Source organism: Otolemur garnettii, unplaced genomic scaffold, assembly GCF_000181295.1.
Source record: "Otolemur garnettii isolate 467f Iridium unplaced genomic scaffold, OtoGar3 scaffold00021, whole genome shotgun sequence".
NCBI classification, from domain to species: domain Eukaryota; kingdom Metazoa; phylum Chordata; class Mammalia; order Primates; family Galagidae; genus Otolemur; species Otolemur garnettii.
In genome coordinates, this window is record NW_003852416.1 from 246,738 (window position 1) to 262,126 (window position 15,389).

A 15,389-nucleotide genomic window follows, 5' to 3' on the forward strand; every position below is an offset into this window, starting at 1 on the left:
CTTGCTTAGGCTGGTCTCAAACTCCTGATTTCAAGTGATCCATCTACCTCAGCCTCCCAGAGTGCTAGGATTACAGACATGAGCTACAGCATCAGGCCTTAAGGCTATTTTAATCTAATAATTTTACTTATAATTTACCTTGTTCTGGTAAGCTTATTAATTTATATAATGTCAAATATCAGGGCTTGAAATCTTTCAGGGAAGTTGTGATCCAGATACTTACCTATGATTTGATTCTCACATGTTAACTTGAAAGCATGCATAAAGAAATGTGTTACTTGAAATAGTATGGCTTTACAGAATGTTTATTGCAGCCCAATTCATAATTGCCAGGTCATGGAAGAAGCCCAAGTGCCCATCGACCCACGAATGGATCAATAAATTGTGGTATATGTACACCATGGAATACTATGCAGCCATAAAGAAAGATGGAGACTTTACGTCCTTCATGTTCACATGGATAGAGCAGGAAAATGTTCTTCTTAGCAAAGTATCACAAGAATGGAAGAAAAAGTATCCAATATACACAGTCCTATTATGAAACTAATTTATAGCCTTCATATAAAAGCTATAACCCAATTATAGCCTAAGAATATGGGGAGGGGGAAGGGGGAGGTAAGGGATCACCTAAGAATATGGGTAAGGGGGGTAGATGGGTGGAGGAAGGGTGATTGGAGGGATCACCTCTATGATTTATCTTACAAGGGTACAAGTGAATCTTTCTAAAAGTAGAATATAAACATCTTAATACAATAACTAAGAAAATGACACAAAGGCTATGTTAACCAGTTTGATGAAAGTATTTCGAATTGTATATGAAAACACCACACTGTACCCCATGATTGCATTAATGTACACAGCTATCATTTAATAAAAAAAAAAAAAGAAATAGTATGGCTTTAGAAAAGTTGAAAATAAATGAATTCATTAGAAAATGAATAAAAATTCATTTAGTTTTATCTGAAGATAATACAATTAGCAAAGTGCAGTTTTTGAGTACTACTGAGGCAGTAATACCATAGAGGTTAAGAGCCCAAACTTTGGTATCAAAAAGATAGCATTTTAAGCCTAATGTGACTTTGGGCAAGTGACTAACTCTGTTTCCAAATCTGTAAAGTGGGAGATGGATGTGACTATAAAAAAGCAATAGAAAGGGATCTTTCTGATGATGGAACTGTTCTGTATCCTGACTGTATCAGTGTCAATATCCTGGTTGTAATACTGTATCACAGGTTTTCAGGATGTTATTAGGAAAAACTGAATGGGTACACAAGTTCTCTCTGTATTATTTCTTACAACTCCATGTGAATCTACAATTATCTCCAAATAAAAAGCTTAATTTTAGAAAGCCATTTGTAACTGTTGGGTTAGGTTTTATATTGATTTCAAACTACCACAGGCAATCACATATCTTCTCTAATTTTCTACGATGGGTGAGATAAAGTGAAAAATAGCCTCGACGTTACTTCATTTTGAATTTAGCAATAACATAACCAGGAGGTGGCGCTGTTATCACATGAATCTAACATAGTAAGGCACACTTAAACAGATCAAAAGATAATTAGGATTTCAATCAAAATTCTAAATGCTAACCTCAGCTCAGCAGTATTTTCAATATATATCTTACTTGATGTTTGAAAAAACAATTTTCATAAATCATTTAAAATGCGACAGCATACACAAATCCTGCATGGACTAACAAACCCTTCCAAACACAAAGATCAGATAGTAACCTGTCATACCAAATCAGGTATTAATGTATAAATGCAAAGACATACATTTTTCATGCAAATATTTCTTGCCTTATCAACTATTAACAGAACTTTGAATAAAGGCACAAGTACCACTTCCAGAAAATTCCTGTCCTGCAGCTAGAAAAGCTGAGGAAGGGATCATCTGTTAAAGCAAAAATTCTAGAACTTTTCCTGCCTATTTTGGGTTTAAGATAAAACATTTAAAGTACTTTTAAAGGTAAAAAAATTAATTTGTATCAGTTAATGAAAATTACCAAGAAAGAGAGAGATCTTTTATCTGATTGTCATTTTATATAATATAGAAAGTGAAGTTCCAAAACACAGAGACACTTGCCTAAGTCAGATATGGCGGAGATGGAGTTGAATCGAGGACCCAGGACTCTCAGTTTAAGACAGCCATTGAATAAGACCAACAAGACACTAAGGCTGAAAGAAACTTCTAATGAAAGGCAGTGTTTTTGCCTTAACTGTGTATTGTTAGTCTAATTTTCATAGTCAAATCACTAATTTGAAAATGTAGCTCTTTTTCAAAGTGCAACCACTTAGAGGAACATGAGAAGCATCAACAAAACCACAGCAAACAGGACAGTAATAATGAAATATCCAAAGCCAACCAGGAAGGAGAGGACCAAAAGTTGGAACATCAGTCACTTCCAAGGAGGGAGCCTCCCAGACAAATGTGATTCAGATTGTTATCCTGGTTATGACTGCCCAGGGCTAGTGAGAACAAGAAATCATGAGTGATACAGGCAATAGCACTGTTGATAATCTCAACTTCTCAGAAAAATAAACCCACAGGAAGGATATGATAAGAAACTAAAAAGTTTTCTAAGATCGTCTTAACACAATAACTAAGAAAATGACATGAAGGCTATGTTAACCAGTTTGATGAAAATATTTCAAATTGTATATGAAAATACCACACTGTACCCTATGATTGCATTAATGTACATAGCTATCATTTAATAAAAAAAAAAAAAGAAACTAAAACTTTATTTGCTAAACCAGATAAGTCCTTGGAAATAAAGTTCTTCCCAAGAACTTTAAAACCAATAATACATGTATTCTTTTTTTTTTTTTTTTTTTTTGAGACAGAGCCTCAAGCTATCCCCCTGGGTAGAGTGCTGTGGCTTCACTGCTCACAGCAACCTCCAACTCCTGGGCTCAAGCGAGTTTCCTGCCTCCGCCTCCCAAGTAGCTGGGACCACAGGCACCCACCACAACGCCTGGCTATTTTTTGGTTGTAGCAGTCATTGTTGTTTGGTGGGTCCAGGCTGGATTCAAACCTGCCACCTTAGGTGTATGTGGCTGGCGCCTTAGCCACTTGAGCCACAGGCGCTGAGCCCACGTATTCTTTAAGTGTTGAACATGCCACAAGTACAGGTATTGAACATAAAATATCTATGGTGTAGTAGAAATACAGAAAACAGGTTTCTAACAAGTATAACACAGGGACCCAAACCTCAAGGTCCTTGCATTCTAGGGCAAATATGTTCCAATGTAGCAGCAGCAAATCAGAACACACATACCGAGTATCGTAGTTAGGCTGCTGTTCCAGAACTAGATTTTCACAAGTCATTTGACACAATAGAGACCTGAAGGCCTAAGATGAAGAAGCATTTCAGAGAACAAGGGGCCTTAGTAGAAAGGGAGGCGAGAGGAAAGAAGTAGAACACCAAATGACTTCTGTTTGCGAGAGAGGTGGAGGAACTCTCCAAGGACAATAGGCTGAGTTACTCCAGGGTAAAGATGACTTTCTCAAACACAGTGAGAAGCCAATAATGCCAGCTTTGTTGTTCACTTCCTCCCTTCCTTCTGGGGGGGGCCCTTCATTTCTTTCAGCTAGGGCTGATGGCAGGGGTTTGGCCTATCTGATCTTTAAGATTCCACTTTGATGCTGAGCCTGAGCAATGACAGGAGTAAGATGATCCAGAAGAGCCCCAACAGGACATGAAAAGGTGAGAGGAGACACTCAATGGCATTCTAGGCTGCATCTCAGAGGGCCTAATACCAACACACAAGGGAAAAGCAGTAGGATTTGACCATGAGCCAGATATAAGCAGCAAAAGACGACATCTAGAATGACTGAAGGTTGCTCTGTAGAAAAGAAATTCCACATTTCAAAAGTAAGCTTTATATTCTAAAGTAAACAGGGATACACTTTTCTATAATGTGTGAAGTTTGTACATTCTATATTTATACCCTGTCCTCACTCATTCAAGAAGAGTTTGAGTTTTATCTATGCATGATGCACTGTGCTAGGCTCTGGATATAGTGGTTACCGCGACAGACACAGGGTATTTATCATCAACAGGGAAAATTTGTGAGAAGCAGCCTCTAACACTGGACATGGAGTTTTTAAGAGTACATCTCAATGCCCAACTGGGGATCAAAAGGCCCTCCACATTCAGCCTTATATCATGCCTCGTCTAAACAATAACCAAACACTGTAAGCAGCCCAGGTGATTTGAAATATGCTCTGATGCCAACATAATTTTGCTTTTGAGAACTTGTTTTTTAATTAAGCAAAATAGGCAAGTATTTTCTTAAAAAAAAAAAAAACTTTCCTTGTACAATTTCACGTGAAGCTATTATGCCTTAAGAATTCACAGATCTGAAGTTTCTTATTCTTTCAAAGATTACCAAATTATTACTTTGTCCTTAAATATGTAAATTCCAGGCAATTAACCACTTTCCGTACTAGTTTTATTTACTTGTTCACATCAGAGCTGGACTAGACAAAATGAAAAATACATTAGAATAAATTCTGAGCAGTTTATTCTCAAGTCATTACAGTGTTCCACCAGTGTGACATAAAAAGATAACAGTAAACATTGGGAGGCACACAGATTCCCCATTCCAAAAGAAGACAAGTTATATATACAGAAAAAATGCAGCAAAAATTAAGGTATTTAAAGTAATTTTTTGACAACTCAGATGTGACATATTTACAGAAGTGTAAGTTTTAAAATAATTAAATAATTTCCATAGACTTATAAAGGAACTGAGATAAATATAAGAAGACCCTGACAATCACAAGAATATTTCCTACTAGAATAAAGGTAGTTCTATAAAAAGTCCCAAAATAGAGCTAATATTTTGCCACCAAGAAATATATCAAATTGCCAATACCAAAATATGCTAAAATAAACACACAAGGCAGAAGCTGTACCAAAGAAAACAGTCTCAGGCTTGTGAATATTGCAAAGATTTCTTAGGAGTGTTCATGAAAAGGGAACTTTCAAAAAAACCATTATGATGGATATATCAGCAGAAAAAGTGATAACTACTTAAAACTTTTTCATTCTATCATTTTAAAATATAGCTGCAAAAGAGAAAAAAATCTAAATATACCTTTTAAAAATATTAGCTTATGAATAAAAAACTGAGTGGTGCACTCTTTATGCATATGGATTTTTAAACAGATACTATGTAGTTCTAGTACAATACCTCTTTAACTTCTGGGTCACACCACCATAGTAGGAAATTTCTCTCTGTCTCAGATAAGAAGTCATCTTAGAAAATGAACAGGACAAACAGTGATATGTATGAAATCAAAACAAAACAGTATTGTAAAATGGCAAAATATCATAAAAATAGCAGCATGTGAAATTCAAGACTATTTTCTTAAAGCAAACGTTTAAGACTGAAAAAAATGGTACTTGCTGAAACTGGTCTATAATTCAACACCTGAAACTAAGGATTCTTTAAAGAGGTGCTTATATTTGTGATAACCCCAGGACTAAATGTATACTCAAATTTGTTTTTAAAGGATATATATTGCACAGGTAACATAATTCCCCCAGCATTCTGGTATTTCTAACAGAAAATGCTATCTGATTTATCAACACACTGAACTATGCTAATGAAAATTAATTTTATCCCAATGTTTAAAACCAATCACGTAGAACTTTTAAGCACATTAATCTCAAAACATTGCTAAACAAGATGAAAAAACACAGGCACTTGAATATAGGTTATTAGTGACAACAAGTAGAGGCCACAAGAATTTCATGACTAAGGGCAGTTATGTCTTTACATATAAACTTGAGGTCTTTCACTGATCTAAATATAGAAATAAGAACTATTTACAAAACATTGATAAGAAAATCAGATCTCCCAAAAGTTTTCTACCAAATAATTTTCACTGAATAAAAGCATTAACTGCTGTAAGTCCTGATTAAGTTTTTCAGACAAATGTGTAAGATATAGTTGTTTGACTTCTAATTTTCCCCATTTCTCTACCCCAGTACGACCTACAACCCCCACTGATAATACCATTTCTGCAAAATTTACCACTCACCTCAAAATCCAGGGCATCAAAAATGGTTATAATTTCAAAACAGTCCAAATTGTATTATAAATTTGAAGCACCACAGAGTTCATGAGTTTAGTTATTCGGTCTGGCAACATTTCATTTATAACATTAACCAATAAGAATGTATAAACATCAAACATCTAATAGGAAGTCATAGCAATTTTTAAATGACCAAAATTATCAATAAGCATTTTTCATGTCTTATATTGTTAAACTGCCAAAGTCAATAAGAAAAAAATCACACACACTTTTTTACCACCCAAATGAGAACACATACAGCTTCAGACAGATGATACTGAGACTCTTAGCACTTTCCCTTTCTTTTTTTTTTTTAAAAGAAATTATATTTAGTTTGGCTACTCCCTAGATTCTTGGTTTACCAGCTTATAAAGGGTACATCTAAGAGGCAGTATAACATATGCATTAAAAACATTTCACCCTTTATCATCTTTGGCTAAAGGCCTCAGGAAAGGAAACTGAGGATGGCTAAGGGGGACAGGCTCCCCGAGCTTCTATCTCACACGTCACTGACGGGAAGGCTTGCGTCATCCAAGTCCACTGGGTCACCATCTTTTTCCTGAGGGCCATTTTTACTTTGAGGTTTTAGCAGAGCTTGTTCAGTCACTTTGGAAGCTGGTTCTCTTGGAGAGACAGTCTGGACCTTGAAGTTCCCTGGCTTGACCTTGGCAAGAGATTCGTAAAATCCTCGCTTCTCCATGGTAAAGCTTGAGACCAAAGAGTTGCTGCGAGTGGCTGTGGAATGTGAGGTGGCGGCTGCGCTGGAAGGACGGAAAGCGTGCCTGGACTCTGAATGCTCCTGTAAAGAGGAGTGTCGGTCAGACACGGTCAGTCACTAAAGACAAGGTTAGTAACAGCGTGAGACTCGATTCTCTGAAAAACGAACACAACACACACACAGACACACACAAAGCAGAAGCGTGAGCCATGCAGCATGATGTGCAAGTTCTTTCCCAAAGCAATGCATGTTTAGGGGTGAGACTGAAGCAATGACAGCCAACAACCACCTAGGAAATCAGTTCTGTCACCAAAGATGAATTTGGCAGCTTATGACACTTTGAAGACTCAGCCAGCCTAAACTAGAATGCAGTGTTCCATCTGCAACTGAATTGTGTTTAAAAGGGAGCCTAAACATTTTATCATTTTATTTAAGAGTGTATTTACAATCAACACTAGGAATTATCCTACACATTTTAGAAAGACAAAAAATGAAAATACAGAATAATAATGAAAGGCCAGATTTCTTTAATAAGCAGGAATCAATATTTTCAAACATTATTTGCTGGCAATCTGACAAAAAGGTTTTGCAATCAATAATAGCACAGTCTTTTTACTTTTTATTTAGTTTCATTGATTTAGTCAGAATATGTCATCAATTCATATGGTTTAAGATTCTAAAGGTAACAAAGGGCACATATTTAGTCATTTTAAAAACTGGTGAAATAACTATTAGCTGTGAATGTTAATTTCAACATGCTTCTAACTGGATCAAATCTAACAATATCCTTAAATATGATAGCTCTAACTGTATTGCCATATAGTTCCTAGTACGGCATGTCATTTATGATTCTAGTGGCTTTGAAAACAAAGTGCTACAAATTACCAAAATGCTCGAGTCCCATCAGTTGGCTCAATTTCACCAGAGATTTAAGATGCCATGCAAACCATCACAATGTAGTTTATCTGGTGCGTATGCATGCATGAATTTGTGTATATTATTAGAACAAAGGTACATTTCAAGTGTTGTAATATTTTTAAAAATCTCAAAATATATAATATAGATGCTAAAACTCTTTCAGCAATTCAGTAATTTCTTTTTAGAAGCTAGCTAATGTTTCTTTCCACTAGTGAAGTTATATATATATTTTAGATATACATATCCAACCTAGTGACTATAGTGAAATAGTTTGTGTTAGTATTGACAAAATCAGTTATGATAACTGCAAAAGGCAGGTTGGTTAACTCAACTCTCTAAGGTCAGTTGTAAGTAGTGAGTAAGTCTGGGCCCTCTACTAAGAAGGCACGTTTGCGTGAGAGCCACATACGTGCTGCATTCACCAGCTCTTGATGTATACCTCTGTATACAAGGGTTCGACAGCCTTCTGGCCTGCCGCATCTGGAACACAGTGCAAAGCTAAGATTAGAGTTAACCTATACTGGAAAGAGGGAGGAAAAGAGAAAGTTCTGCTGACAGTCACAGCTGGATAGTCCGATTTGCCCCCACCACAAAGCACAAAATGCAAACACCCTTCTCCAATTTTTCCTCTTCCCAATAGACATTGTGTTTTTACAGAGAGTCTCATAGTAGACTGCTGAAAAGTCAATAAAATATAGGCTACAAAATTAACCTTAAGGAAAGGGACTTCTTAGATATTCCAAAAATGATGTAAGCAGAATGACTTAAGAAATGAGAAAAAAGGTGTCTATTTACTGATCTGTAGTCATCATTACAAGGAAATTAATAAAAGGCAATATTATTATACTACTACTCCAGGAAAAATATTAAAAGTATAAATATCTAGCATTTATATTGAATCTAAATCATAAAGGGGATCAAGCTACGTATCAGATTACTTTCTACAGAAGACAGTACTACATTTTAAGACTCTTAAAATTTTTTAGTCCTCTGCAGAATTTATATTTTTAGATAACAGACCAGTGGCAAAGTTTTTTAAAACCAAAGCTAATTCCTACAATATCTTTGAATATGATAAAAAAAAATACATTTTTTCTTACAATTTCTAAGTAAAATTTGTTATCATACTATACAAGGAGAATTATGGTAGTTTTCAGAAGCAGGCTCTTAAATCAACCTGCTGGAAAATGAGAATGAAAGCATGAGATGGAAAATACTGACTGGGAGTCCTGAACTGCACTTAAAGTTCCAGTTGTTCAACGGTCTTACAGTAGGTTCCACTAAAAAACCTGAACTGATATTAGAGGAAGCAAAAAAGAAAATGAGATGTTTGTGAAACCATGTCCTACTACAGTTAAAGATGTGAGTAGGCCACATACCATGTGTATGTCAAATTATGCCAAATCTATACCTACCAACAAGGAACAATTCCCAAAACAAAGCAAGGAAATGTTTACTCTTCAGTTGCCTTGTTTGTGCATTTAACACAATACAATGCACAGAAAGTTATGTATACATAACACTACGAGGAAGCATTAAATTAGAAATGCATTTTTTTTGCAAGTCCAATTGGTATAAAAGTAAACATGCAAATAAATCTCAATAAAGAAAGAAACCAGATGGATTAGGGGAGAGGAAGGAAAACAACTCAACAGGGTGGGAGGACTCAAGGGACTATCACCCCAGAGAGCAGGAAACCTACAGAAGAGGCTGACCGGCCCGGTCCCCGCTGTGCCACAATGGCGCCCGAGACGGCTTTAATCCAACTGTGCATCTCTTCAGGGCTATCAGCCTAAAGGAAAATAAAGGACTCATTCAGTCAGTTTTTCTTCAAAATCACCTTCTATTTCTATAAATTCGATGTATTTATTTTGGTTATTTGACTATTATCACCAACAAAATCATTTTAGAAATCACTTTTTAAAACCAGGTTTTGCTGGGTAAGTTAGTACACAAAGGTATAAGTTGGGCACTTAATGTTCTAAGATGAAACACATCAAAAAGTGCCAATAATGAATACTTGCAGACAGAAAACAAGGAGAGGAAGTAAAGAAAACCCTTATATTTCACTCCATCTGCTGCTACGTTGTCTGGTTCTACTATAAGAATACTTACGGAATTGTATAATTTAAAAATTTTTTTGAGATAATTTTACATATATTTTTCTAGAAATACCCTAAATCCAACAAAAATTATTGATAGGTATATTCCCAAGTATCATATTCCTCAATAGGGCCTGGCTTTCAATGTAATTACAACTTTACTATGAAATAATCCAATTAAACAAGACCCTGAAAAATGTACAGAAATAGTCCCTTATTTATATTTTAGAATTCTAGAAGCTAGAATCTCTTACTTCTAGATTCCAGAATCTAGGAATACAAAATTTTAAAGATACAGCATGTTTATGAACCAATGATATTAACAAAGACTTTAAGAGGAAAACCTCAAAGCAGGCAAAGACAGTATACTGACGTTTACTACTAACTAGAAATCAACTGGACAAAACAAAAAGGTTCATGCTCTGATTGTTAATCTTGATCTAGACTCTTATCCCAAGAAATAAGAAAATCAGGCAAATTTACACATTTGTAAGAAGTTCATCACCATATTATTTATCATAGTAAATGTATGAAAGCTATGCAAATTAAATGTGTTTAGTAACATAGTAATAGAGAAATAGTTTACTTATGAAACATCCGTACAAACAGAATGGTGCCAATCTAAAAGGTTTTCAGACAATTTTTAAAACGTGAGGAAAAATGACCACAATATTTATGAAATAAATAATATGTTAGCACTAAATGTAGTATGTCCCCACTTGTTATCAGAAGATACGCCTTCAGAAAACCAAAAGAAAAAGTCTAATGTGAGATTGTTTTACAAACAAAGGTTTGTAAAGGTTTTACAAATCACCTTTAATATTTTTCTATATTTTCCAAATTTTCTGTAACAAGCATATGTAACTTTAACAAAACAAAAAAATCTTTTAAAAGTTTTCTATTTAATTAATTCAGTGTAGTAAGCAAAAAGTACATAAATACAGGATGCCGACCATTAATGAAATTATATAGATCTATTTACTGATTGTGAATTATTATATTTATTATCATGAACCTTCCCTTTTTGTAAGATTACCAAAAAAAAGATAGAATAAAAAAATAAAAAATTCTAAACTACGTACAAAAATAACTCAATGTGAAGGCAAACACTTAACTTCTAAGTTAAAACAGCATTTCCCTTCCTCCAAATACTACTTAGTTCTATTTCACTAATTTATAACAAAGAATACACCCATTTCCTGACCTAGTTTTATTTCACTAATTCATAACAAAGATTACTCCCATTTCCTGAACATATAACCTACCAAGAACTCTATATATACAACATCCTTTTGCCAAGCTGGTAAATTACAATTGTCCCATTTTTTGAAACCTCAAAAGCAATAAGCTTGTTTATTTCACTTTTAAAATTAGTAATTTCTTGTTAAAGGGAGCTACCCTCTTTAAATAAGTATCTTACCTGCACATAGAAAGTTCGAGACGTTGTTACAATTTCAAAAAGGTTGTCCCTCATCATTATGTCACTATTATTAAAAAAAAAAAAAATTATCCAATTGTATTTAAATAGCAGTTTGATAGTTTTTCTTTTACTTTTTTACCCAGCACCACGTATATGTTAATAAATAAATGTAAGCGGTAAAACAATGTCTTAAAATCAAATTATCACCGTTTCCCTTGTTTTTGCATTAAATTTCACATATTTTATGTAGTTATACTTTTAAAAAAAAGTTCACAAAGCAACTTTAAAGTTGAAAATTTTTAAGTGTGAAAAAATTTTCTCAAAGAGACACTGACACAGCTAACATGTTTTCTTGTAAAGCTCTTTTCTCCAGCGCTTTTAAAATACTAAAATTAATATATCCATGTGTCAAATCTGATAAGTGGTTCATATTAATTTTTTCTTTCCACTAGTAAGTTGTTTTTGCATTTTTAATTTTCAAATACATAAAATGTTTGTTTCCTAACTTTCAGTTTTGAAATACACAAAAATTTTAATACTTTGAGAATTTTGAAAATTCTAGCATATCACAACTATATTTATTCATTTTTTTAAAATTTTTTTTATTAGATCATAATTGTGTACATTAATTCTATCATAGGATACAGTGTGTTGCTTCCATATGCAGTTTGGAAAACTCTCATCCAACTGGCTAACATAGCCATCATGTCTTTCTCATAATTGTTGTGTTAAGACATTTATATTCAACCTTTAGACAAATTCACATGTACCCTACTAGGATAAATTACAGGTGTGATCCCCACAATATCTATATTTAAATTAATCCTAGAATATAGAAAAATATAAAAGCACATTAATCAAATAAGGCACTATTCTGTATCAGTAAGCTGTGCAGACACCAAGTCAGAGCCGATGCTTACCTTTGCTTACATTCCTGGACTTTATGAACCTCTTTAAGTGGTATTACACGGAGAGGTTCCTTTTCCTGGCAAAAAAAGCAAATAGATACATAAGTTTATTCTTTTTTTATTTTTATTTGAGACAGAGTCTCACTGTCTTGCCCAGGCTAGAGTGCAGTGGCATCATCATAGCTCACTAAAGCCTCTAATTCCTGGGCTCAAGCAATCCTCCTGGCTTAGCCTCCTAAGTAGCTGGGACTACAGGTGCACACCACCACACCCAGCTAGATGTTTATTCTTAAAATCTTCTACGAGTTAGTTGTCTTATTTGAAGATCTATGTGAAAATTATAGTTCTTGCTTGAAGCACATTTAAGACTTAAATATACCCTTTTAAACCATTCAACCTCAGAATAGCTCTATAACCTTATATATATAGGGTTGTTCAAGATAAGGAAACTACATATAACTCTTATTCACTTATTGCTGGCCTTAAAGACAGTGTAGCTTATCAAAAGCCATTAACCACCAAACTTCCCCTAAGTGCAGTCCTTCCTCTTTTAGAATGTCACCATGATATGTAAGATAACAAAGCAGTGAACTCCAGCTTCTCTGACTTAAATTTGTCCTTTTATAAATATCACTTTTATATGAATACATTATTTTAACAAGTACCATTTATTTACCAAGCATTTACTAAGTGCCAGGACATCTGCTAGGTTTTAAATGTTTGATCTCACACTTTCCATACACTACAATGTATGTGCTACTATTCACCTGAGTGAGACAACTGAGGATCAGACATTACTTCATCACTATGTGTGTCACCTCACTCAAGTTTACAAAACTAGATGTAAGATACACATATAAGACATAACTGGTTCCAAACAGTATAGTATTTATACTCTACATTGCATGAACTACTACTTACATTTCACTGAGTATACCATGGGATTAAGACATACTTCACTTTAAAATAATTTCAGGCTGCAAGAGACTTAAATAATAGTACAAATAATTTCTACATATCTTGTACCCTTGTCTTCTAAAATGTTAATATTTTACATTTGCTTTATCAGTGTCTGTATACGTAAATATATGTTGTAGCTACAATGCACCTCTACTACCAAATACTTCAGTGTGTATTTCCTCAAACATAGGTGTACTCTTTCATAACCGTAACACAATTATGAAAACTGGAAACTCAACACTGATACAGGACCATTACCTAATCTACAGATCATCTTCAAATTTCATTAATTGCCCCACCATTATCCTTTACAGCAAAAGAAAACTATTTTCTGATCTAGGCTTCAATCCAGGATCATATTTTGTATTTAGACATCATGCCTCTTAGTTTCTTTCACTGTATCTTTTTTCTCTTTCAAGAGGTTTAGTGTTATAAAAAGTCCAGGCCAGGATTTTGCAGAATGTCTCTCAATTTGGGTTTGTCTGATGTTTCTTTGTGCCGAGATTCAGGTTATACATTTTGGACAGGAAACCGCACACGTGACACTGTCTTCTGCGTGCACGATTATCAGAAGGCAGGCACATGGCAGTGTCTAGCCCTGCCATGCACATCAAGTCTAATACTGATGTGTTAGATTTCTTGTTCAAGATCATGTTTGCCAGCTAACTGTGCAATCATTTTTCATTGTTAAGAACCTTGTGAGGAGATACTTGCAGCCTATGAAATACCCAGATTCCTGTCATAATTCTGCCCACTGGCTTTACCAAACACTGAAGATTCCTGCCTGGAACCATTATTACTACAGTGGCTGCCAAATGCTGACTTTTCTAACCACATCCATCTATCCATGTATGTTACAATAGCATTTTACTCCAAGGAAATGCCTTTCCTTCTCCATTTATTTATTCATGACTATTTTTATTCTATGGGTTATAATCTCTTCCTATCATTATTTATTTTATTGCTTAAAATGTCTTGAGTTTTGGTCACTGGAGGCCCCTTCAAGGGGGCTTCTATGTCCATTTGACATGTCCCCCTCATTCTTTGAGTCACTTCCTTATTTTCTGGCACAACTAGATGTTCTGGGCTCAGCTTGTCCTTTACCTGCTCCACCTCTGAAATCGTCAAGGACTCCTGGTTCCCTTTGTTTATAAAGTAGCATTTATAGTTGTTTTAGGGGGAGAAGGTTTGCCAGTCTCTTTACTCAGCCCTAGACTTCTCAAGATAGATGAGAAGTAACATTTCAGTGCAGTTTAATTTACATTTCTCCAGTTATGACTGATGTTAAATATCTTTTTTATGCTTTAAGGGCCAGTTTAATTTCTTTTTAAATGAATTGTCTACCCGTATTTTTGTTCATTTTCCTAGCAGATATTTCCCCTTTGATTTTCTCTTTTTTTTTTTGAGACAGACGCACTCTGCCCTGGGTTGAGTGCCATGGCATCATAGCTCACAGCAACCTCCAACTCTTGGGCTCAAGCGAGCCTCTTGCCTCAGTTTTTCTATTTTTAGTAGAGACGGGGGTCTCGCTTTTGCTGAGGTTGATCTTGAACTCTTGAGCTCAAGGAATCCACCCATCTTGGCCTCCCAGGGTGCTAGAATTACAGGTGTGAGCCACTGCATCCAGCCTCTTTTTCTTTTTTTTAATTTTGAAATAATCATGAATATACATCCCAAAGAACTTTTTTTGAACCATTTGAGGAGTTGCTGACTTGGCCCAAACTCTCCCTACAAAGATTATCCTCAGCTTCTTACATCTCTTTTCTTCCCTTTAATCTGGAATAGTTCCTCATTCTTTCCTTGACTTTCATAATCTTGATTCTTGAAGAATATGAGGCAGTTCCTTTGTAGACTGCCCCTCATTAGAGTATGCCTGATGCTTCCTCATGATTAGATTCAGATCCTGCACCTTTGGCAGGAGTATCACAGAAATGCTGCTCCATTCTCATGCTATCCTGTCAGGTGGTAAATGATTTCAATTGATCTCATTACCAACGAAGTTCACTTCATCATCTGGTCAGCACATTAAAGTGGTATCTGCCAGTTTCCACACTGTAAAATTACTCTTTTCCCTTCTACTTATTCTGTAGAAAGGTAGTTCAAAACTATATAACTATTTCATTCTTCATTACACAGTTAGACATATATCTATTCACCAAGAAAAGTTTCTCTGATAGCAAGAAACTTGGCTTTTATCATCCTTAGTATATCCTATTTTACCATCCTTGGTGCATCTCCCTATTTTACCATCCTTGGTGCATCTCCCTATTTTA

At 34.9% G+C, this 15,389-nt stretch overlaps 1 protein-coding gene across 3 annotated transcripts in view; it reads right to left on the minus strand.

The window, feature by feature from the left end:
- Positions 1-6,283: 6,283 nt before the first annotated feature.
- Positions 6,284-15,389, minus strand: part of PLEKHA1 (pleckstrin homology domain containing A1) — a 59,960-nt gene continuing 50,854 nt past the window's right edge. Inside the window, exons 8-12 of one of the 3 annotated variants that reach the window (XM_023511731.1) lie at positions 12,169-12,233; positions 11,249-11,312; positions 9,429-9,518; positions 8,166-8,206; positions 6,284-6,889 (exon numbers count right to left, since the gene is read on the minus strand). In XM_023511731.1, the coding sequence (XP_023367499.1) occupies positions 6,694-6,889; positions 8,166-8,206; positions 9,429-9,518; positions 11,249-11,312; positions 12,169-12,233 (456 nt within the window). In that variant the 3' untranslated portion in view covers positions 6,284-6,693. Of the gene's footprint in view, positions 6,890-8,135; positions 8,207-9,428; positions 9,519-11,248; positions 11,313-12,168; positions 12,234-15,389 lie in introns of all 3 variants that reach the window. The other 2 variants (XM_023511730.1, XM_023511729.1) reach the window with 2 other exon arrangements.